The sequence below is a fragment of the Eptatretus burgeri genome, chromosome 8 (genome assembly GCF_056783735.1).
Source record: "Eptatretus burgeri isolate ZD-2024b chromosome 8, Ebu_testis_v1, whole genome shotgun sequence".
Lineage (NCBI taxonomy): Eukaryota > Metazoa > Chordata > Myxini > Myxiniformes > Myxinidae > Eptatretus > Eptatretus burgeri.
This window is the reverse complement of record NC_140968.1, coordinates 74,883,744-74,908,185: the sequence shown is the minus strand read 5'-3', so window position 1 is coordinate 74,908,185 and position 24,442 is coordinate 74,883,744. Positions and strand designations below refer to the sequence as shown.

Genomic DNA, 24,442 nt, shown 5'->3' with positions numbered 1-24,442 from the left:
TCTTCCACCAGCCACACTTTAAGTGAGTTGCGTGGCATGTCCCACCATTCAAACGATAAACCAAGCTGTGTGGCATGTTCCACCATTCGTGCTATGAAGACACTTCCCTGTATCTACAAGCTGCTGGGTAAGACATCATAACCAATGAGTTACACAATTAAAAAGCTTCACCGCATCTATTACTAGTTGCTGAAGATGTCATCCCCCTCGCAAGTTACACAATTGAAAAGATTCACCACATTTATCACCTGCGTAAAACGTTAGCATCTCCCAACATCCCCCACAAATAATGTGCAGACTACTCACCCTCCCGCAGCTACCCACATTTTCCCGCATGACTACTTATGTGCAACGTGTCCTGGGTCTCAATCAATCTTCTCGTCTTGCTGCTTTGACCGGTGTTTTGCCTTTCGCTCTGCTCATTCTGTTCATTGATCAAACACGGCTCCCAAGCGCAAGACCAGTGCGGGAGAGGCATCGACTGCCAAGAGGCAGAAGAAAGTGATGAGCCTGAGCGACAAAGTGGAGCTGCTGGACTGGCTGTCGAGAGTGTGGCCTCTGTTGGCAGACTGTATGGAATAAACAAATCCACCATTCAATACATATGGAGGAACGAGAAGGCGATCCAAGAAAGTGTTACAGCGCGCGCTGCACTGAGCACCAAAGTGGTCACCCACATTCGGGATGTCCACATCGAAAGGATGGAGAAGGCTTTCAGTGTATGGATTGAGGACAACACGCAGAAGAATATGCCTTTTAAGTGGACCTCTCATTCATGTAAAGGCAATGCGTATCTACACGCATCTGGCTTATGCGGGTGGTGCTAGCATGAGTGACGTGGGTTCAAGTATCCCCAGTCCATTCCAAGTGAGCAGGGGATGGTTTGTCTGCTTCAAGAAGCACTACAATCTCCAAGACATCAAACTAACAGGCGAGCGTGCCTCCGCAGGCCAGGAGGTGGCCAAATCGTTCCCTGCTGAACTCGCTCAGCTAATCTAGTAGAAGGGGTACCTGCTGGAGCAGGTGTTCGACACTGATGAGACCTGTTTTGGAAAAAGATGCCAATGCAAACTTTTATCTTGAAGCGAGAGAGGACGGCATCGGGATTCAAGGCCGCAAAGGACTGGGTATCTCTTCTCTGTGCAAATGCAAAAGGCGACTGAATGACGAAGCCTTTGATGCTGTACCATTCCCTGAACCTGCCTGCTCTCAAGGACAAGCACATGCACATGCTGCCCATGTGTTGGAGAGCCAACAGGAAGGCGTGGGTGACGGCAGCAATTTTCATGAACCAATTACATTACTGTTTCGTCCCTCAGGAGGAGAGGTACCTGGCGGAATAAAACCTTGCATTCAAGGTTCTCCTGCTCGTCAACAACACTCCTGGCCAGCCCCGGAACCTGAAGGTGGAGGTGATCTTCCTGCTGCCTAACACCACTTACCTGAAACAGCCAAGGGGTAACCTCGACTTTCAAAACCTATTATACCCGCCGCATATTTCACCACATTTTGGATGTGATGAACTCCCGAGATCACTGTCTGGCAGTGTTCGAAGGAGTTCAACATAACCCACTGCATCGGTACAATCAAAGAGTCACTGGACAAGGTGAGAGCCTCCACCATCAATGCCTGCTGGCACAACCAGTGGCCAGAGGCATTGAAAACTTCAGAGGCTTTCCCAACAACATGGAGAAGAGGTGTGAAATTGTCAGGTTGGCACAGCAGGTGGGAGCGGAAGGCTTTGACAACATGGAGCCTGAGGAGTTGGATGCTCTTTTCACCTATCATTTTGAGGAGCTTACCAAGGAGACTGCTTAAGCAGCACCAACGCTCTGTACAGAATATGTTTCCAATCTCCTCTTCCTCTCTGTACCATTTTTGCTGAGGAGAGGGATGGACCTTGTATCAAGCAAGCAAGCACATATATATATATATATATATATATATATATATATATATATATATATATATATATATATATATATATATATATATATATATATATATATATATATATATATATATATACAGTGGGGAGAACAAGTATTTGATACACTGCTGATTTTGCAGGTTTTCCCACTTACAAAGCACGTAGAGGTCTGTAATTTTTATCATAGGTACACTTCAACTGTGAAAGACGGAATCTAAAACAAAAATCCTGAAAATCACATTGTTTGATTTTTAAATAATTAATTTGCATTTTATTGCATGAAATAAGTATTTGATACATCAGAAAAACAGAACTTAATATTTGGTACAGAAACCTTTGTTTGCAATTACAGAGATCAGACGTTTCCTGTAGTTCTTAACCAGGTTTGCACAGACTGCAGCAGGGATTTTGGCCCACTCCTCCATACAGATCTTCTCCAGATCCTTCAGGTTTCGGGGCTGTCGCTGGGCAACACAGACTTTCAGCTCCCTCCAATGATTTTCTATTGGGTTCAGGTCTGTAGACTGGCTAGGCCACTCCAGGACCTTGAGATGCTTCTTAGGGAGCCACTCCTTAGTTGCCCTGGCTGTGTGTTTCGGGTCGTTGTCATGCTGGAAGACCCAGCCACGCCCCATCTTCAATGCTCTTGTTGAGCGAAGGAGGTTGTTGGCCAAGATCTCGCGATACATGGCCCCATCCATCCTCCCCTCAATACGGTGCAGTCGTCCTGTCCCCTTTGCAGAAAAGCATCCCCAAAGAATGATGTTTCTACCTCCATGCTTCACGGATGGGATGGTGTTCTTGGGGTTGTACTCATCCTTCTTCTTCTTCCAAACACGGCGAGTGGAGTTTAAACCAAAATGCTCTATTTTGGTCTCATCAGACCACATGACCTTCTCCCATTCTTCCTCTGGATTATCCAGATGGTCATTGGCAAACTTCAGACGGGCCTGGACATGCGCTGGCTTGAGCAGAGGGACTTTGCGTGTGCTGTAAGATTTTAATCCATGATGGCATAGTGTGTTACTTATGGCTTTCTTTGATACTGTGGTCCCAGCTCTCTTCAGGTCATTGACCAGGTCCTGCCGTGTAGTTCTGGGCTGATCCCTCACCTTTCTCATGATAATTGAGGCTCCACGAGGTGAGATCTTGCATGGAGCCCCAGACCGAGGGAGATTGACTGTTATCTTGAACTTCTTCCATTTTCTAATAATTGCACCAACAGTTGTTGCCTTCTCACCAAGCTGCTTGCCTATTGTCCTGTAGCGCATCCCAGCCTTGTGCAAGTCTACAATTTTGTCCCTGATGTCCTTAGACAGCTCTCTGGTCTTGCCCATTGTGGAGAGGTTGGAGCCTGATTGATTGAGTGTGGACAGCTGTCTTTTATGCAGATAACGAGTTCAAACAGGTGCAGTTAATACAGGTAATGAGTGGAGAATGGGAGGGCTTCTTAAAGACAAAACTAACAGGTCTGTGAGAGCCAGAATTCTTACTGGTTGGTAGGTGATCAAATACTTATTTCATGCAATAAAATGCAAAATTAATTATTTTAAAATCATACAATGTGATTTTCAGGATTTTTGTTTTAGATTCCGTCTTTCACAGTTGAAGTGTACCTCTGATAAAAACTACAGACCTCTACATGCTTTGTAAGTGGGAAAACCTGCAAAATCGGCAGTGTATCAAATACTTGTTCTTCCCACTGTATATGTATGTATATATATATATATATATATATATATATATATATATATATATATATATATATATATATATATATATATATATATATATATATATATATTATCCCTGAGCCTGACGGACAAATTTCATTAATCCCTGCATTCTAGCTGCCGGGTTAAGGATGGAACAGATTTCTCTTTCTTTGTCCTCTTTAAGCACTTGACTTGAGCAGCATGCTGTATACAGAACATTGGTTCTGGCAGTGTTTTGGCTGGGGGCCTACAATCCTGGACGGGTCGCCACTCCGACGCAGGATACTGAAGTGAGTGTGCAGGAATTTGTAATTTGTTCAGGGTGCCGGAGATAGCTTGTCTACTCTTCTTGAAGGATGTGGGATCTTTCACGTCCACCAACTAATGCTAGCAGTAGAGACACTCAGTTCAACAGGGATGGCATATGCATTGATGAATCACTCTGCCTGTGGATGACAGTTTATAGATGGGCCGAGATTCAAATCCAGGCTAGACAGCTCAGAGGTGAGTGTGCTAACCTTTCAGCTATCCTGCTCGGTCACTAGTTATGTCATACAACTAAATTCCATGACCTCTGTTCTGCTTACCTATTTTGTTCCCAGGTTGAGACAGAATACTCTTTCTTGGACTACGTCATGGGTGGTTGTCAGATCAACTTCACGGTAATAAACTTGATGGTGCCATTTTGTATTTGGGTGGATGGTGGTTACACAAGATCGAGCCTGTTTTGGCAGCTTCAGGAACCCCTCAATTTTGCATTTTCCAGGTTGGTATCGATTTCACGGGTTCTAATGGTGATCCCCGTGCACCTGATTCACTGCATTTCATCAGTCAAACTGGAACCAATGAGTACCTGACTGCATTGTGGGCAGTCGGTCAAGTTGTCCAAGACTATGACAGGTATGGGGTTTGTATTCGAACGGTGCATTAAAATGATGTAGAAAGCACTGTGTTGCTAAAAGATCAAATGATTATGAAAGATCGGTTGTATACTGACAGGTGAAATTTGCACTTCTTGTACTTTGAGTAGTTTCAAATCACACACACACACACACACACACCTCCAAATGTCAGTCCTCAATATGATTGTGTACACACTCCTTCATGAGCCTGCTATCACTGCTTTAAAATGAGGTCCCTGGGTTTGAGTCAGAATTATTTTACTCTCGCCTCACGTGGAAACTTATTTTCCCATTTATTTAATTATATAGATGAGATATTGGAAGAAAAAAAAATAAAGCCCACAGACATAGACACACACATGAAGAACCAAATTGTTCACAGCCTGGATAGACTAAAAAAACTATATATTTTGACAGTGTCCAACATTCATGGATGATGAAGTGCAGGCAAATGTACAAGATAATCAATCTGATTGAGAAAGCCATGGATCTATGGAATACCACACTAATCCAGCATCGCTCAGGAGGAAAGATCGAAATACCAGGAGTGAAGATACGACGCAGGATCTTCAAAGGTGCCGACCTTTTCTCCGCTCCTGTTTTACCTGGTACTGGATCCAGTGAGTAGCCTCATCATTGAGCAAGGACAAAGATACACAGTGACAACCAATAAAAGAACATCCAAAGAAACAGGAAAGGTGACATATCTACTGTACATGGATGATTTAAAACTCTTTGTACAGAACGACGAAAAATTAGCAGAACAACTGAAATTAGTGAAATGGTACTCAGGTGACATCCAAATGGAATTTGGCCGAGATAAGTGTGCAAAATGCACATTCATGCAACGTCGACCAACAAAAATGGACAACATGAAAATCGACATACAGTAATACAACAATGCAGGATCTAGAGTCTAGATTCTTGACAATAAATGAACCATCATCGAAATACCTCAGAGTAGAAGAGGGCCACCAAATATGTCATCAAAAAAATGCACAAAACAATAACCAAAGAATACCTGTGTAGAACAAGGCTCATCCTGAAAACATACCTCTCCCCAAGGAACAAAATCAAAGCCATAAACCAACTAACAGTACCAGTGTTCCAATATAGCTGTGGAATAGTAAACTGGCCACAAGCGGAAATTATAAAACGAGATATCAGAACAAAGAAACCCCTCACTATCCATATAATGTTCTAAAAAAAAATCAATGCATCTCGAGAATGTACCCGCTGAGGAAAAAAAGGAGGTGGTGGCCTGATGGAACTCGATTAAGTGCACAGAGCGCCGACTGTAGGATTATCCGAGTACGTGAAATGTTCAACAGACTAGCAAATACAATTTGTTTTCAAGCATGAAGACAACAAACCCGAAAAGGTATCTCTCACTCACCTTGCAAAAAACTTCCAAAAACATGTGCGAATAGAAGATGTCATGCACCAAACCGAAACGGCAACAAATACAACCCCAGCGATTGCAAAAAAGACAAAAGAAAAACACAAGAAGAAATACCAACAGATATAGTGACAACTGGGAGAAATACATAAGAGGAGGAGGAGGAGGAGGAGATTGGGACCATACTCTGTGCAGAGCGTTGGTGCTGCTTAAGCAGTCTCCTTGGATATTGGGTACAATCCTGGACGGGTCGCCACTCCGACACAGGATACCAGCAAGCTGGCACTCATTTTGCCGACCTCGGAAGGATGACAGGTCGAGTTAACCCCACCTGGTATTAATTCAACAACTGAGCGGGATTTGAAGTCGGGACCCGAGGATCCAAAGCCCGCCACTCTAACCATTAAGCCAACATCAGGCATAAAGACATAAAAGCAGGGAAATGTCAAAGAAAAAAGAGTTGGACAGATTGTGAATCGACAAAGAAGGATCACGGGAATGGCTAAGGAGAGATCAGCTCAATTGGGATGGAGAATGAATCATTATAAATGTCCAAGACAAAGTACAATACACCAATGGCTTAAAAAAAATAAATAGCAGGACTGAGCCAATCAGACAGTGTGCATTTTTCAAGGTAGAAACAAAGCACGAGTCACCTCCTATCGGGATGTAAAAAACTCATGTCAGAACAGCTGTACACACAAAGGCATAACAAGGTATGTAGTGTGGCACATCTGTGGAAATTTCAATATCCCAGTTCTACAAAATTCATGGAAACACGAACCAAAAACAATCAATGAAAACAAGGACATATAATGCTCACGTATGACCCGACGATCCCATCCAGTGTGAACATAGAAAACAAAGCACTGCGACCGGATATAGTACTCAGATACAAAAAGGAAAATAAGCCATTGTTAATTGAGGTTTCAGTACCCAGTGATTTTGGTCTAAATAACACAGAAATCAAGAAAATGATCAAATATCAAGACCTGAAAAATGAAGTGAAAAGGTCTTGGAAGCTGAAGTACGCCAAAATTGTACCAGTGATAATTAATTGGAGCAACAGGAGTGACAAGGAAGAACCTCACAAACATCCGACAAACCATCCCTGGGACGACCATTACCACAAACGAACTGCAGTTGGAGGCTGTCCAGTGCTCAAGTAATGATCCTGAAAAGAGCCCTTGGAACAAAACTCTGAGAACAACAAACTTCACAACTGAGGCCATGAATCACAATCCTTCATCAAAATGAAGGTGGATACTGTGAGTCCTGGGAGAACTCTGTTCCACCTTCTGAAACCTGAATTAGGGATATATATATATATATTGTTGTGGTTGACCAAATTCGCAAACCACCATTCAGGTCCCTTAGGTGAGGTATCTCGGTAAGTATATGTGTAGTTAGGCCCAAACCCGTTGTCTAGAGGGAATAAATGTCATTCATGCGTGCTGCGACTCTTCAGGATAGCCGTTTTTCTTTTACTATCTTTATTTTGGACCAACCGCCATTATTACCACCACCAACCACGTCTCAACAGTCATCACAACATCAACCACCCACCACAACGCCGCTTCACCACAGCAGCCACGACCTTTGCCATCACACCTCGCAACCGTCGCATCGCCACCGTTCTTGCGCCGCTTGTGGGTACCGGTATTGGACTCTTGCAGGGCGCGCGCCGAACAGCGTGTACAAAACCACGGACTTTCCGCAGAAAAACGGATCAAAAACGACTCACGCCCACTTTTGTTCCGTCCAATCGGTGAGCGAGGGGCGATTTGGCCCCGCCTCCAGGGCGTTGGAGGGCGGTCGCTATATGCAAATTCATGGATCAAAAAGCATTCACGCCCACTTTTCCTCGGGCCAATGGGGAGCGAGGTGAAAGGTCGGAGGCAGAGGGTCAAAGATGAAGGAGCGAAGCCACGGGGCTTATAAAAACGACTGCGTTCGTCAGTCGAGTCCAGTCCAGTGGAAGTTGAGAGGAGTGCAGTTCGCAGGAGGAAGAGTTGAGTTGGAAGCGGAGGAAGAGCTCAGTGCAGTTGGGAGTTCGCGGAGTCGGAGTGAAGAGGACGGAGCTGTGGAGAGGCGGCGGCGGCGAAGGCGGACGAGGGGGTGCTCGCGTCAGATTCGGGGAACTGCGGAGAGAAAGGCCGACGGCGCGACCTGGTCGAGGTGGAGACGCTCGTCGCGGGACCCGAGACAGAGTAAAAATCCTCCTTTCCCCAAGCATCAGCAACCCCCTCCTGTTTCCCCCCGCGCTGAGATAGTGCGACCAAGGGGGCCCCCTTCCCACCCCCTACCAGACACTGTCCGCGAGGCCCGTGGAGTTGAGGCACCACCGCCGCTCCGCGTCTCATCACCAGACGGGTAGGCCCGACACGGTCTCGGCCCCAGGCCCGCCTACCCCCTCATCCTGGAGGGTGGTTCTCTTTTCTTTTGCTTTGGGAATGTGTGTTGTCGGCGCCGTCTGTGAAGTAAAATTGTATAAGTGTTGCCGTGTGCTCGCGTAGTCGGTATTATATCTGCATTGTCGCATTTGCTTTTTGTCTTCTTTTCTATGTGCTTTTGGTGGAATTGTATATGTGTGCTTTCCGTTCATCGTGAATAAATGTGCTTTATGTTGAACTGTTTCCCGCTTCGCTTCGTCATTTCTTTCATTGAATCCTCATCTTGCTTCACGTAAAGGGTTGGTAGTGGGCTGAATACGCCCGATAATTAATCGAACCGTCGAGGCCGACGATAACACCGCTCGGTTATCCCGATAGTACGGAACGGGTTGCTTAAGTGGCCCGTGTCCGAAGTCGACCTGCGGCGAGGTGCGATCGCCCGGTCTACCCTCCGTGTGGGTACTTAGGTAGGTCGAATTTGGCGAGCAACCCTATCCCACGCGGGGGCCGATTGGCTCGATCGCGGTGAGACCGTAAGGTCCACCCGTGACTGGTTCCCGGCGTTAGTCCGAGAGGGTCACGACTGGATTGTCCGTCCGGTGGGCGACGTGCCGCGATTCGAGTTACGTGGCCGTCAGCACGCCGGCGGGCGCGAATCCGTAACAAAATATATATATATATATATATATATATATATATATATATATATATATATATATATATATATATATATATATATCTCTCTCTCTCTCTCTCTCTCTCTCTCTCTCTCTCTCTCTCTCTCTCTCTCTCTCTCTCTCTCTCTCTCTCTCTCTCTCACTCACTCACTCACTCACTCACTCACTCACTCACTCACTCACTCACTCACTCACTCACTCACTCACTCACTCACTCACTCACACACACACCACTCTTCCTACCAGGCACGAAATAAGTTGGTCAATATAAAGTTTGTAGTGTCAGTGTGAGAAATTCCCACAGTTGTACCAAAACTCAATAACTCCCTGGGCTGTCACCACATTACCAATGAGGTTCCAGGGTTTGAGTCCCGGGTTGTATCAGGAATTTGTCACACGAGCCCCACGTGGGAATTTACTCCCATTTATGAAATTATATATCCCCTCATGTCATTGTCCTCAATATGATTATGTATTTACTCTGGTGGTGGTGGTCGTATGGCAGCTTAGCTGCCGGGGTAACTATCATTTCTTGAAGCGTGACTGTGTCGCTGATGCAGTGCCCCTCTACCAGTACACAGACTGGAACTGGTACTCATTTTGCTGACCTCGGAAGATGACAGGCTAAGTCAACCCCCTGGTGTATTAATTCAGTGGCCGACGGGGCTTGAACTCAGGACCCTAGGATCCCAAGCCGCCACCCTAACCACTGAGCCAACACCAGGCTATATTTACTCTTTCATGAGTATCTGTCGCTGTTTTAAAATGTTAAAAGTTCAGATCATCTCTTCCATTTTTGTCGTATTTGTCATGTGTTCATTTGTCGTCCTCGGTCTGATTTATTTTATACACAGTACTTGCTCTTAAATGAGCCTTGATCACTTTTTTTTTTTTTTAAGCTGGAGCAACCCATTATATCTTGCTCCTTTAATCTGCCCATGTACACTGATGAAGTTAATACTTGCAGTTGAAGTGTTATGTTTAATATTTACCATACCACAAATTTACTTGGTCTGTTTGCATGAAATTAATGACAACTTATAACGTTTATCGTCCCACCCCCCAGCTACCCCCCCCCCCACTTCCACTGAATGTACCTCTTAGTTACATAAATGGCCACTTGATCTTTGGTCTGAGCGTTGTCCAATCCAAGGGGAGGGAGGACCGAGACAGCTGTTGGCATCCAAGGGGAGGCTTATATTTTGGACCTTGCTCGTCCAGACCCTTGACACAAAAATGATTGCGTGCTTTTGTTTCATATTTGGCACATGTATGCAATTTTATCTATGGGGACAAGGCATGCCAAATGATTTTGAGATTGGAGTCAAGTCATAGGACACGAGTTTTATTTCCGAATTTTCGGAATTCAAGAAAAGTTTACAGGAGATGTTCGTATGGGATTTTATATGCTTTTGGGAGCATTATTTATTTATATGCACCTTACTCTAACTCCACCAGCAAAGCACTTTGGATTATTTATTTATATACGCTTTACCATTAGCAGCATAATTACACGAGCAACGCCCAACTTTGGATTATTTATTGATTTATGTTAATTTCTATTTTCAGTGACAAGCTCTTTCCATCATTTGGCTTTGGAGCTCAAATACCACCTCAATTTCAGGTATGGGAATAATAATGAATGAAACCGATGTCGTCGATCATTTGTGGATATTTATATTGCAGCAAATTTTGGTAGCAAATACTGCGGAACCCCGACATTCGCGGATTCGACATTGGCGGAACCCGCATATTCACAGTTTATAAAATGTGACCTGCTTCTACATTCGCACTTCGCATATTCACTTAGTTGTTTTTTTTAAGCACTTCAGGACTGGTCCAAAAGCCACTGCCATTGATATTAATTCATCCTGGGAATTCTTCCACAGAAACCTGCTTTCTCTTATGCACAGATTCATCCCACCTCATCTTCAATTATCTTACCCATTCTCCCACTCTTATTACTTTGAATCCTGTGGTGGGGCAGTTGCATTAAAACAACTTGCATTCTCCTCCCTGGAAGCAAATCCGACTGAAGACAACCTCAGATCATTCCACAAAGCCTGCAACAAGTGTGTTTACCCTCAGGAGAGCCAGAAAAGAACATCTGTCCAATCCCAAGAATGAGCTTTCAAACTTGTCTCCCTCCTCTAAAACCTGGTGGCACCTCGTTAAGTCTGTCTCAGGTGCATGCTCCCCTTCCATCAATTTCCCTCACTTCATATGGTACCATCGCCAACTCTGCTCCTGAGAAGGCCAAGTGCCTCATTTCTGTGTTTGCTTCCAAATATTGTCCCTAATCACTCCCTCTCTGTATACACCCTTCCCATTCATACCCAACTGCTCCTGAATTCTGTCTTTTACACCTGAAAAGGTGGAAAAGTTTTCGGCAACCCTTGACTGTAACTCTGCAATTGGACCGGACGGTATCAGCTCATGTGTCCTAAAAACCTTCTCTGCTGATCTTGCACTTCTGATCTGCCCTTTTCACCCTGTCATTTTCCATTGGTCATCTTCCATCTGCTTGGAAATCAGCCAACATCACAGCACTCGATTAAAAAAGGTGCAAAAATGGATCCCCATAACTCCCGATCAATCGGCTTACTTCCAATCATCACAAGGTCATGGAATCCATCATTGCAGTTGACATTAAATCATTCCTTTTCTCCAAGAGCCTCATCTCTCATACGCTCTCATACGGGCCTTGACAATGTATACAAAAAAAAATCTCTTATCATCAATTCAAATTCAGCCCTGGTCACTCTACTTTGGACATGCTGCTTCTACTCTCCCAACCATGAATGGAGGCCCTCAATGTCAGACATGAGATCAGGGCTGTCTCTGAACATATCTCGAGCTTTTGATACAGTCTGGCATCCTGCCCTGCTCTGAAAACTGTCTGCCTATGGAATCCAAGGCCAACTCCACTCTTGCATTACTGGCTTCCTCCACTCTCATAGCCAACGTGTGGCTCTTAACGGAACCCTTTCATCTCCTCTCCCTGTCAAGGCTGGAGTATCCCAAGGTAGTGTTCTAGGCCCCATGTTATTCCTAATCTTCATCAATGATCTCTCCAAATCTCTGGAAAATTATCTTGATCCCTTTGCTGATGACTCCACTCTCTGCCGTGACATCTCTCATCCTTCTGACAGACAGGTAGCGGCCTCTTCCCTCTCCTCAGACCTTGGCAAAAGTCACAAACTGGTCAAACACTTGGAACATGTCTTTCAATCCTCAGCAATCCCTCACACTCAATCTCTCTCCAGAAGGACTGCACTGCAAATCCTCCCATTTACTTTCTCAACAACCCTTTTGAAGAGGTTCAGTCACTCAAACTCTTGAGTCTCAATCTCAGCCATGATCTCTCATGGGCAAGCCGCATTTCAAAGTTGGCCTCCAAAGCCAGACGCTGACTGGGCATCCTTTGTGTGGTGCCATTTGAAATGAGGGAAGTGGAGCATACACCTGAGATTGACTTGGCAAGGTGCCACTGGGTTTTAGAGGAGGGAGACAAGTTTGAAAGTTCATTCTTGATTTTCGTGTTCTATCCTTCTATCCCCCCCCCCAAAAAAAACCTATTTTCCTTTTTCCCTTTGAAACAATGCCCTGACATTCGTGGATTCAACATTCGTGGTATTTTCCAGGAACATACCCCCCGCGAATGTCAGGTTCTTATGGTATAACAAATATTTTTGCTGTGCTTGTTAGGGTTAGGGTTAGAAAGGTTAGGTTAGGGTTAGGGTTGTTAGGGTTAGCAAAAAAAAAGAAAAAATTCTGCCTGTTCATCTTAAAGTAATCCTTAAAAGTAAACTTTTGTGCAAAAGATTTTTGTGCCATTTAAAAAAGTTTTTTCTGCAATGCTTGTCTGAGTCAGGCTAAAGACGAGGGAAATCCATTATTAAAATTGGCTTGAAAGAATAGTGTACTTCGAAATAATAAATGAGTCAAGTGTAGATGAATCAAACGTTACAGTCTGAAACCTGAACATCGATTTTGCTGCATTTTCAGTGAATTTTGCGAATCGGTGATGGCTCTGGGTGTGCGATGTGCTTTGTACAGTGCGATAGGAATGGGACTGATTGGCAGTTTATTTGTTTTTAGGTGTCGCATGAGTTTGCGATGAACTTCAACCCAAGCAACCCCTACTGTCAGGGTAAGATTCTCTTTCCCCACCACTCTCTAAACACTAACAGCCTTCAAACTATAGAGCCTTAGGCCTGTCAATTTCAGTGCTTTCCATTTACATTGTATTATAATGCAGCTAATGGAACATCACCAAGCACAGCAATTTGAAACTCGTGAAGATGTCAATCCCATTGACTTACATTTGTAGTTGTGCAAGTTAAAGTTTTTGCTTTGTGCTCAAGAAAGATAGGCCATGTGCGATTAGCACAACAGAATACTTTTCTTACCATTTAATCAACAAAAGAGCTCCATCATTCTTGCAGTCTGCTAATGCCTTGAAGACACCGAATAGATTTGTCTGGATTCTTTTTAAAATTAATTTGAATTGGTACTCCTAAAATTGAATAAAAATTTAAGGCAGTTGTGAAATAAGTTAATGAGGGTTATGTGGAAAGCAAGGAATTTTCAACATACGCTCCTTGCAAATAGTTTGCAACACTATTTCTGCATCGTACTTCCTCTCAAGCCTGCAATCAATTTCACTTTCTGATCGTTCGTTGTAATTAAAATTCAGTTTGAAATGGCTTTGCTAGAACAAGAATGGCTGTCACCGGAATACAAGTTTTAGCATTGCATGATCATGTTGAAGAAAGCACCTTCATGGCAAAACTTTCAGAATCCTTCACATTTACACTACCAAGAAAACAAGGAAGCACCAAGGGTGCATTAGTAATGAAGCTTTGCATTGATGACCAGAACTTGTTACTAGAGACCAGCAAAAGAACCTCAGCAAACATCTGATGGTCTGTTCGTCGACAATCAATCTCGTCTTCAAACTCGGTGGCATAATGGTTAGAGTGTCCGCTCTGAGTCTACGAGGTCTGGAGTTCAAAACAGTCACACCGAAGACTTAAAAAATGGTTTGTGCGACTTCCTTGCATGACGTTCTGCATTTAAAAAGGATAGAACACGGACAAACAACCATAGCTTGGCTTCCAAGGGAAGGAGGAAATTCCTTTGATTGCCCCAGAATTCTTAAATTCCATGGCCGAAAGCGGAAAGAAAAATGATGTCATAAAGATGGCATTGATCGGACCCTGATTGCTCTGGGAAGTGACGTCATTTCCCTCAAGCTCAGCGGTTGTGTTTGTGTGAAATTTGAGTCTGGTGCTTCTCCATGCATCTGTCTGTATGTATTCTTGATTTGTGTTGCAGCTCCTCCACAAGCATTAGATCCTGCCAAAATAAATAAATAAACACACTAATCATTCGAGCTTGTGTGATTAACTCCCATGTGTAGGACTGTAGGTAGAGTGCCTGGATCCTGAATGTTTGAGACCATCCTACTATACAATATTAAATAGGTGTGTGTGTGTGTGTGTGTGTGTGTGTGTGTGTGTGTGTGTGTGTGTGTGTGTGTGTGTGTGTGTGTGTGAAAAACTAGAATGGCACTCTGACGTTGACCGATCTGCCTCCACCCACATTATTACATCATTATACATACTTGCTCTAAGTTTGACTTGGATCCCTTCAGCCGATCTTAAGTTATCGCAGGAACGAAAACCTATCACGGACGGACAACCCAAGAAAAATAATGCCTCCGGCGACTTCGTCAGCAGAGGAAAAAAGAAACAGGGCTGAGCCGATCTCCTCCAACTTTTGCATATGTGTTGGTAGTCTCCAGTGTCAGTTCATGGGCACAAACCCCCCTGGGGGGTGGATGACTTACAATTTTCCCATGTACACGTGCCACAATGCAAGTGGTTTAATGCCCCCAACTCCAGATCGGGAGATTATTAGCCACGGCACAAAATATATCTGCTCCACTGCTGTCACCCACCCAACCCCCGCACCCTCCTCCCTCCCCCTGGGCTGAGAGCAGGTGTCTCTTGCAGCATGAAATGGCAGGATGCTTGCAAGTGTTTCCATATTGACTGCAGACCCAAACATACTTTATGTAACCTGAACCCAACCATAACAAACTTGAGGTCAGACCCTGCTGATGAGGCCTCGCACTTCCCTCTTATTTAATTTTGCCACCACAACAGTAGTTAAATTGGAATAAATGAAACATCTTCTGCCTGAGCAAATATGTTGGCGCTATTGTTGCAAATTTTTTCCATTTGGCATTTTAAAGATACTAAAAACTACAGTGTCATTAAGATGTCAAATGTGATGTACTCAGCAATTGTTTTCCCTTTTTTGGTAAGCTTGCAACTGAAAGATTTGTCATGACTTTAGAGACCACAATCGAGGATAAAATAAACAGCTAAAGAACTTTAAAATACTCTAAAAGTAGTCTCTTTCCAGCTCGCACAATCGGGATAACTAGCCAACGTTGAATTAAATCTGAAACGGGGGGGGGGGGGATTATGGATTTAGTCTCGATTTTTGTGTCCATGCGTGTGTGCGTCCACAACCATATATCAGACATGTATGGACCGATTTTTATTTGTACTTGGCACAAAGACAACACGTGGTATACATATGCACGTCATTTTGTTTCACAATGCGATCAAAGGTGGCCGACTGGCAGCCATTTTCATTGTAAAAAAAAAACAACCCCGTGTTGAACATGTCCTCAACCATATATCGGACATGCATAGTCTGATTTTGTTCAAACGTGGCACACGCATAGTACACGATGGTATGCACTTTTTCATTTTTTAAAATTTACATACAATGTCAAGGCTCGTATAAGAGACAAAACTTATAACAAGGGGAGCAGGAGACAAGGAATAGACATTAGGAGGTCTGTGGAAGGGAGAGGGATGTGGTGGGGTATGTGGGGTAAACAAGATGGACATTACAGGGACTTTCAGGAAGGAAAGCAGGGAATATGAAGGAGGTGAGTTTAGGGTGGATTAGCGGGGGTAGAAAAGATTGTAGTTTTGGATGGGAGAAGATAAGAGATGGTGGTGAACAGCTCTTTTGAAGACCTGGAGGGAAGAGTGAGATTGAAGAGTGTGTGAGAGTTTGTTCCAAAGGTGGGGGAAAATAGGAATCAAAGGTTGAAGGTGAAGCGATTCTTGATTTTGGTGGTTTAACCAGAAGGGGGTTGCTGGCGGACCTTGAGCGCCCTGCAGAAATATGGGTGGGACAGATAGCAGACAGAGCAGGGGGGAGGGGGGGGTGAGGCTGGAGAGGAGAGACAGAAAGACCACCAACCTGCCTGCGGTGAGACACAAAGACTCAGCCTTATCGCAGGAGATACCAATGATCTTAAATGCCTTGATTTTCACAGCGTGAAGCTGAGAAAGGCGAGAAGCGGAAGTACCAGTCCAGAGGGGAGAGCAGTACTCCATCAGGCTGCGGATGTAAGCTTTGTACGTGGTCAGGAGCTCAGGTGTGCCAAGGAAGGACTTTGCATGATGGAGGATGTCCAATTGGTGACTGGCTTTGGAAGACACTTGCACCTAACTTTATTTTGCGACCTGATCAAAGATGGCCGACTGGTATACTGGTGGCCATTTTAGTTGTAAATAAATATGGGCTTGCCCTTTAATGCCGTACAGCAAAATTACTAAAACAATGGGGGGCAATGACATTTTATGTCTTTTCCTTGTTGTTTTACAAAGTGAAGACTGCTTTTACTAAAAACAGCAGCTTTTCTTGTCATGATTGCAACCCCCAGCCCAAGGTACTGTTACTCATCAGCTCGAAGGACATAGTACAGTCAACCCCCACTTCATCGCGGTTCACCTATCGTGCCCCCGGTTCATCGTGGGTTTTTCCTTGGAACATAACTAATTTTTTCTGCGGATTCCCCCGGTACATCGCGGTAATAATATATAAAATATAAATTATTTAAGCAATAAATTATAACGCGTGGTGCTCGACCAGTCACACAACGCACGCGACAAAATTTCGCTTGTGAACTTCGAATATTTTCTACGTTTTTTTCTCCAAGCCCCACGATGCCGCCCAAACGCCCTGCACCTTCTAAGGCTTCTGGCAAGGAACCGAAGCGCCAGAGGAAGGTTCCGGGATGCTCCAGGAGAAGGTTAAGGTAAAGGTGCTCGATATATGCTTTGGGAAGGAAAAAGGTTTGCCGCCGTTGGACGAGCACTGCTCATTCCCAGCACCTCAAAACCGACCAGACCAGACTAGTCGATCTCCGGCACCTCAAACCCAATCACTGCCAAACAGACCAGACGAGTCAATTTTTTGGGGGAGGCGTCCATTCATCGCGGATTTTCACTTAGCGCGGGGAGGTTTGGAACGTAACCCCTGCGAGAAACGGGGGATTACTTACCAATCCACAATATAATCTTTATATTGTAGTGCAACAACCACATGTACCAGCTACACATCTTATCGTTGGTGGCAATCATACCTTTGTGTTTTTATTTGTTTTGGTTCCTTTCCCTTCCCACACAAACCTAACCTCACGCACCACCTTCTGTCGACATCTAAAACTTCATCTCCATCTCCCTACCTATCATAGGGATTTCAGGGATTGTTGAGGCCTACAAGAAATGCGTTCCAGTGGTGCGCCTCTACGGTCCCACAAACTTCTCTCCAATCATTAACCAAGTTGCCAAATTTGCATCTGCAGCTGTTCAGCAACCAACTGCCAGTGTGAGCATTTTTTTTTTACAATCACTTTGCCAAAAAAGGAAAATGTTTGCTTTATTTCCTCTGGCTGTCACTATGGCAATAATTGATATGAAATCTATTTCACAAAATGATATATGACATTTGCTGAGACTGCTACCATTCCTTCGGAGCCAAATGTTATTGCGTCAAAGAAGATGGTTATCGTGGATAGACCCAGATGTCACTAATGACTCAGACTGGAGGCTGTCATTGATATCTGGAGGCTGTCACAGCCCCCATTGTATTTCTTAAGTCTGTCATATTCTCAAAATGATTGCTGTGATATTGCCATCCCTAAAGCTTTCGGTTATTATCTGTCTCCAGTACAAGATTTGGTTTAATGACAAATTCATTTTCTGGAATTTGAACAGTTGTAAGATCCCAAATATTAATCAAGGTGGATGAAGTGTTGTATACAGATACAAGCAAGCATCCCTGGACTTATCCCATTTGCCACAGAACTACTTTATACTCCTCATCCTCACTGATGGAGCCATAACAGATCTGGATGAGACACGGGCAGCTATTGTGGCTGCCTCTCATTTGCCACTATCCATAATCATCGTGGGTCTCGGTGGAGCAGACTTCTCGGCAATGGACTTCCTAGATGCCGACCGGGGAATGCTAAATTCGCCTACCGGAGAGAAAGCGGTCCGCGATATTGTTCAGTTTGTGCCCTTCAGAGATTTCAAACACGTAAGAACATTTCGAAAATTTTGGCATTTATCTTGTACTTTAAATGTAGAATGCATTCAAGATGTCATTACACAAACCCTTTCTCCTCCACAGCTTCCTAAGGAAGCGCTTGGCAAGGCCGTGCTCGCCGAAATCCCAAACCAAGTGACTGCATATTTCCGCATGCGAAAAATTGCACCAATGAACGTCCAAGGCCCCTGAGCTTGGCGCAACAACATTCAACCCGTTGCCACTGCACGACGACAGCTTTTCCCTGCCAACCTCCTCCCAAAACCTGAAATCTAACTTTCTATTACATGATGACACATCTCGCACCTCTTCTTGGCTGGGATGCTTGGCATTGTAACTATTGGCCTTAATTTTTACAGTAATCATCTTTATACTTTTTTTGTGCTAGCCTTGTTTATCTCTTTAACCACGTAACCATAATGCATTATTTTCACGTTAAAATGTTTTTTTTTTTTAATCGGTGCTTTTATTCAAAATAGACTTGTACACAAACCTCCCCTGATCTCTGAACACCTCGTCAGTCGAATTCCAGTGGAGAGCACTTGTAAGGTGTTTCCATATCAGGGGAGAAATCTTTATCACTCAATTCATCCACTGTTCCGAGGCACGATATGCTGTTACATCGGTCACTGTGCCAAAAGCTTCGCCCTCTTTGCTCCAAGTTCACGTTCCTGCAAAGCAAACACAATTTATGAGCCTACTTTCGCACACAATTTGCATGTAAAACAAATGTGAAAATAAAGTCTAGATTTTGTAACAGCAACCTGTTTGGCTTGGCCATTTGCCCATCAGAGCGTTCTCCCAAAAACTCTGACCCTTGTCATTGTGATTGGCATTTATATCTAGCTTTACTTATTTTGAAGTTGTACATAAATCACGTGCAGGGCAACATTCACAGCCATCGGTGAACTTTGACATGAACTACAAGCACGTTAGCAGACGGTCAACAAAGATACGGTAAATAGGATTTGAATTTTGGATACATGAATCATGAGGACGTTGATCGAGGCGTGCTAACTGCCGTGGGAAGCAAGGAGAAACTAATGTTTCGAGATTGACTCTTCGTTGGAGCAAAAGAGGCCAAGGTTATCATTTATAACTCTTTTGCTCTGACGAAGGGTTAGCGCCAGAAACATCAGCTTCTTCTCGCTTCCCACAGCAGTTAACACACCTCGATCGACAGACCGGCACCAGTCTTCACAAGCAACCTTGATCTTCATTCTCCATGAATCATGAGCCATGGCGTCAGGTGGGAACGTGAACGGACGAATAGGCCAACACTACTCTCGATCTTTTATAAACAACTTATTTTCACACAGCTAGAAATGCATACGGAATGCATGCTGAACAAAGCAGCAGTGGAGAGGTATGGGACAGACAGATAAGACAAGATGAGGATGGAAAGAGATGAGATTTGGCAAAATAAAAAAGGCTCTATTTTGGTTTATGTTGCTTGGTTGGCATTGGAGGACAGAGTACAGTCCTGTATTGTTGCTTAAGCTCTTTGTTTTTGAGCATTATGACATGACAATTGCATCAAATTTGCAATTCAGCGACTCATTTGGGTGCTCCAGACTAGAACGTCGAGTTGGAATTTAATGCACATTGGGTAAACATTTACTTATTGACAGAAAAATGTGCACAATCGATCAAACCACAGCTTTCCCACCAAGTACTTACTGTGCCTTGCTGGTAGTAATGGGGTGCCAGTTCCAGGAGCCAAGTAACGTCCACGGCACTGATATCGCGCATGTAATGGTGCGTACTTTGAACCAGCTCGCTGTACAACACCCTGCAATGACAGGTGAGTGGCTGTACGACCTGTTATCACCGCATATATCATCATAATCATGGCTTTGAGAAGAGCAAACCTACCATTTTGGAGGCTTTTCTCCATAAAGCACCGATGATGGATGAATGAAAAGTTCATATCCTTCCCTGATGGTTCTGTGATAAAAGGAATACTCGAGTATAAACTCAGCTGCAAACTTCACCATCAAGTTAAAACCAAACAAGGGAACAAAAGGAGCAATTAATTGTACAATGAATGGCAAGTGGATTGTAAATGTAAAAATTCATTCAAACTTTCAATCTTTTCGGGATATATCGTTTAAGCCAATGCGATGTTGTGCAGTCACTTGGATTCACCGCAACCTCGATTTTCCCAGAGGAGTCTTGATGCACGATGTAATCCAGACTTTCCAAGGGAACTTTTCAGAACTGCAAGATGGGCAAGTCCTCTATTGCCAAATTTGGTGTCGTATATGACTGGCAGGATGGCCGAGAGGCACGCTCACTTCTGAGCAGTTGAATGGGTTTGAATCCCGATCCAGCTGTAAACTGTCATCCTGGTGTTTCACAGGCAGGGTGATTCATCAATATGTGTGCCACCCTTGGATTGATGTTAAAATTGGCATCCCATCTGCTGGCATTAGTTGGTGGCTAATGACTGGCGGAGTAATTTGTCTGGTACTGGTATTGTAACCCGAGTCAAGAAACTGCTTCAACAGAATCGACGCTCTGCATGAAGCATGGTACACGAATTAAAGAGCCCTGAATACCATTGCCAAACAAAAACGTGGCAAATACGACTTGTACGACTTGTCAACTATACAAGTACAGCTCTCGTCGTTTGACGTTCGGGTCCTCAACCATCACTGTTACGGTGATTCGTTCCAACTGTCAAACCATGGCATCTTTACGAAGAATATACGAGGTGTAAAGATATCACTCAGGTGTAAGTAAAGAAATCCATCCAGTTGAAATTGTAAAAGCTGGAAATGTACAGCAAAGATAATGCTTATGAAAAATACCAAGCACGTTCTAATTTTGGATTTGGAGGTGGCTTTATCCATTTGTCATGATAATACCGTCAAATGCACAACATACCCAAAACCCCGTGCTTACCGATAGTTTCCGGTGTAGTGGAACTGGGCCGCGTTGGAAAAAAACCCGGCCACAATGCACCTTAGGACGGCATCCGAATCACCTGGAAAAAAGGTAAGCACCATTCTACAACTGACCTTCACGAGCCGGCAAAATGTTTGGTCGTTAATTGATTGGAGTACGCTCACGGCAAGCACCATGAAGACAACAAATGCATATAACTTGATGTGATTTCTCAATGGCGCATATTCAGAGTGCACAGGTGAACTCTGCACCTTCGCTGGAGCAAGCCGGAACTTCCAGGCGAGTGAGGAGACGAACAAGTTGCTCTCGCACGGCCACGGCACGAACGAGGCCTTTGTAGTTAAGGAAGTTTTCGTGACACCATTGTGAATTCTTCTTGTGCTGGGGGAGCCATTCAGAGTTTGAGTTTTGGGTTAAAGGCCTCCAGACAACGAAGCAGCAATTAGGATTAGGATAAGACTCCATTTCCCTATCCCACCCCTCCCCCAACCCCCAATTTTTTCGAGATCGATTAATTTTGATTATACGAGCAAAGAGTCCTTACAGAAGGGAGGAGGAGTAAACGGGGCTTGGAGGACATGTTTACTATAGCACCGCTGTAAAACACACGAACAATCAATGTCTTCCCTCTCAGGGATGGTGTGGGGTCATTACTTTGGGATTAAAAGGGGCAGGGAAAAGATAACGTTAGATAGAGTTTCGGGATATGTGAAAGAAATGGCTTGATAGAAGAAAAAACAAACAAACTTGGAATGATTGTAACAGTTTATGACCTCGTGATAAACAATGTTGCGTGTTCAACATTTCCCAGTGCCATATCGAACAGTCCGATGAAATTCTGACTGTTCTGCAAATTATACTTTTCTATATATATATATATATTTTTTTTTTCACTCTATAATTGGCAAAGAGTGTGTTTGTTGTACATCACTCCTTCCCCATTCTATATCCAGGTGATGCATGACGTCATCACCAGGCACCGAAGGAAGGGAGTACTCAGTTTTTACTCCGATTGTTACTTGCAAAATCGAAGATTTTTCAAGGATATTGGTCAGTGGATTTTGTTATTCTGTCTGTCTGTCTGTCTGTCTGTCTGTTTGTCTCCGACAGATCACAATTCTAAACCGATCTTCACGAAACTTCACCAAGTTGTAGAAGTAGTCTCAACTGAAAAGCCTATTGATTTTGAAGTCAAAGGTCAACGGTCATCTTGAGGTCAAATTTCGAAACATCATTTTTCATCTGAAAAATCATCAATTTTCATCCGATTAACCTGAAAATTAAGCAGCAATTGCATAGTGAACCACTGAATTTGGAGACCAACTATTTTGAGGTCAAAGGTCAACTCATGGTCAAACTTCTAAAATCATCAATTTCAATCTGAAAAATAATCGATTTTCATCCGATTGACCTGAGGTTTGATTAAGATTGTAAATTTTAATCTTAATGAAATGGACAATTTAATGTATCTATGGCAACCTTTGGAGAGGGGGAGGGGGGGTGGATTTCGCTAGTATTGTGCTCTGCACGGTCTTTTTCTTGTTTGTTTTCTTGTTTGTCCGGGCGATATCTTAGCCATCCTTTGAGCTAGAAAGCTGAAATTTGTGGGGACAAAAGTGAAGATGTACTTTGGAAAAAAAAACAGTGTTTTTATTCTTTGATTAATCAATTAATAATTTAATTATTATCGATTTATTAATTCCTTATATATTTTATTTCTCATCTGGGCAATACCTCAGGCACGTTTTGAGCTCGGAAGCTGATATTTGGACACGACAGTGACCAAGTGATTTGGCTATTAAGGGAATTCTTGATTTACTGAAGAGTCGATTAATTTTATTGATTTTACGATAAATTTCTTAATTTTCAAAAAGATAGATTCGGATGAAACGGTGGTGGTTTAGGTATGCTCTTTGGCAATTCCTCGAGAAATAAATTATTTTACGATCATTATTTATTTCAATTATGCAATCAATTAATTATTGTACACTGCTCCCTCCCAATTCCATCTCCATGTGCTGCACGGTGGCATCGCCGGGCGCCTAAGGTGCCCCAGCAATATCGCGTGCTGGAGGATTTGTTATTTATTTATTTATTTGGCATGGGAGCGGTGTACTTTGAATGTACACTTGTTTGTATGTTTGTTTTACAGCAGCACTCTCAGTGTTGCTTCCTCTTCCTCCCACCCAAAACAACGGCTATTTATAATAAAATAAATAATGCTTAGCACATCAAGGTTGCTGTGGCCAATATTGCTGACTCGTAAGCTCGTAGATGCTGTTCTAATCCCCAGTCAATCCCAGACAAATCAAGTTTGAAATTTCTTTCTTCTTGGGTGTGAAAATAAAAAGCATTACACATGGACATGGCTCTTTTGTTTATTTTAAAATTTAATTTGAAGAGGCTATCAGAATTGTTATACCCTCAGGCAAATTAAATTTTAATTGACAAATGGCAAATTTAATGTTGCATTAATAAGTTGTAGGTGGGTTATTCCGACCAAACTGTGATATGAAATCAAACACAACAGGAAGGAACAAGACTCAGGTTTTGACATCTGACTCTTGCTTCAGTTTCACGTGCACAATAAATCTGGACATGCAGCAAATTGATACTGCCAGAATTTTTTAATCCCCATTCAGCTTTCACATGCTTTCTAATAGTCTCCGCACTATGGCCATTGGAAAGGAGGTAAACAGCTTTCCATATTGATAATTTCAGCTCTGATTCCCATTTCTCAGAATCTTGTTCATCGTTAACAATTTGTGGAATCCTGGTTTGTTTGTTTGTTTTATTAAATGTCAAGCAGTGGTTTCCACAAGGCGTGTGTCAAAGTTCAAAGTTCACTCAAGTTTCAGTTCGTGTATGCAGAGAACATTTTGGCAAATTCCACTCGGAATACGAACGATTACAAGTTGGACACCTTAAAAAGACTAACTGTGCAACGTTGACTATGAAACTCGACAAGAGTCTGTTATGCATTTTCACCGACACGTTTTACATTCCTGAGGATAAAACTCAGCAATCAAGGGTTCCCAGACTATTCCTTTTGAACATGTCGAGCTATAATGAGTTTGCATTAACTCC

The 24,442-nt window shown here is 43.4% G+C and overlaps 2 protein-coding genes across 6 annotated transcripts in view; one reads left to right on the top strand and one right to left on the bottom strand.

The window, feature by feature from the left end:
* LOC147022067 (copine-3-like) overlaps positions 1–19,208 on the top strand; it is a 48,515-nt gene extending 29,307 nt beyond the window's left edge. For all 3 annotated transcript variants that reach the window (XM_085892636.1, XM_085892635.1, XM_085892637.1), the window contains 7 exons: positions 4,248–4,307; positions 4,412–4,545; positions 10,586–10,640; positions 13,118–13,169; positions 17,589–17,722; positions 18,200–18,436; positions 18,530–19,208. In XM_085892636.1, coding sequence (XP_085748762.1) covers positions 4,248–4,307; positions 4,412–4,545; positions 10,586–10,640; positions 13,118–13,169; positions 17,589–17,722; positions 18,200–18,436; positions 18,530–18,637 — 780 coding nt within the window. In that variant the 3' untranslated portion in view covers positions 18,638–19,208. The remainder of the gene's footprint in view (positions 1–4,247; positions 4,308–4,411; positions 4,546–10,585; positions 10,641–13,117; positions 13,170–17,588; positions 17,723–18,199; positions 18,437–18,529) is intronic.
* The window catches only part of DHX35 (DEAH-box helicase 35), a 70,190-nt gene continuing 64,636 nt past the window's right edge, over positions 18,889–24,442 (bottom strand). For 2 of the 3 annotated variants that reach the window (XM_085892633.1, XM_085892634.1), the window contains exons 18-22: positions 21,607–21,736; positions 21,353–21,434; positions 20,321–20,392; positions 20,126–20,237; positions 18,889–19,116 (exon numbers count right to left, since the gene is read on the bottom strand). In XM_085892633.1, the coding sequence (XP_085748759.1) occupies positions 19,072–19,116; positions 20,126–20,237; positions 20,321–20,392; positions 21,353–21,434; positions 21,607–21,736 (441 nt within the window). In that variant the 3' untranslated portion in view covers positions 18,889–19,071. Of the gene's footprint in view, positions 19,117–20,125; positions 20,238–20,320; positions 20,393–21,352; positions 21,435–21,519; positions 21,737–24,442 lie in introns of those variants that run through there. The other variant, XR_015061054.1, reaches the window with a different exon arrangement.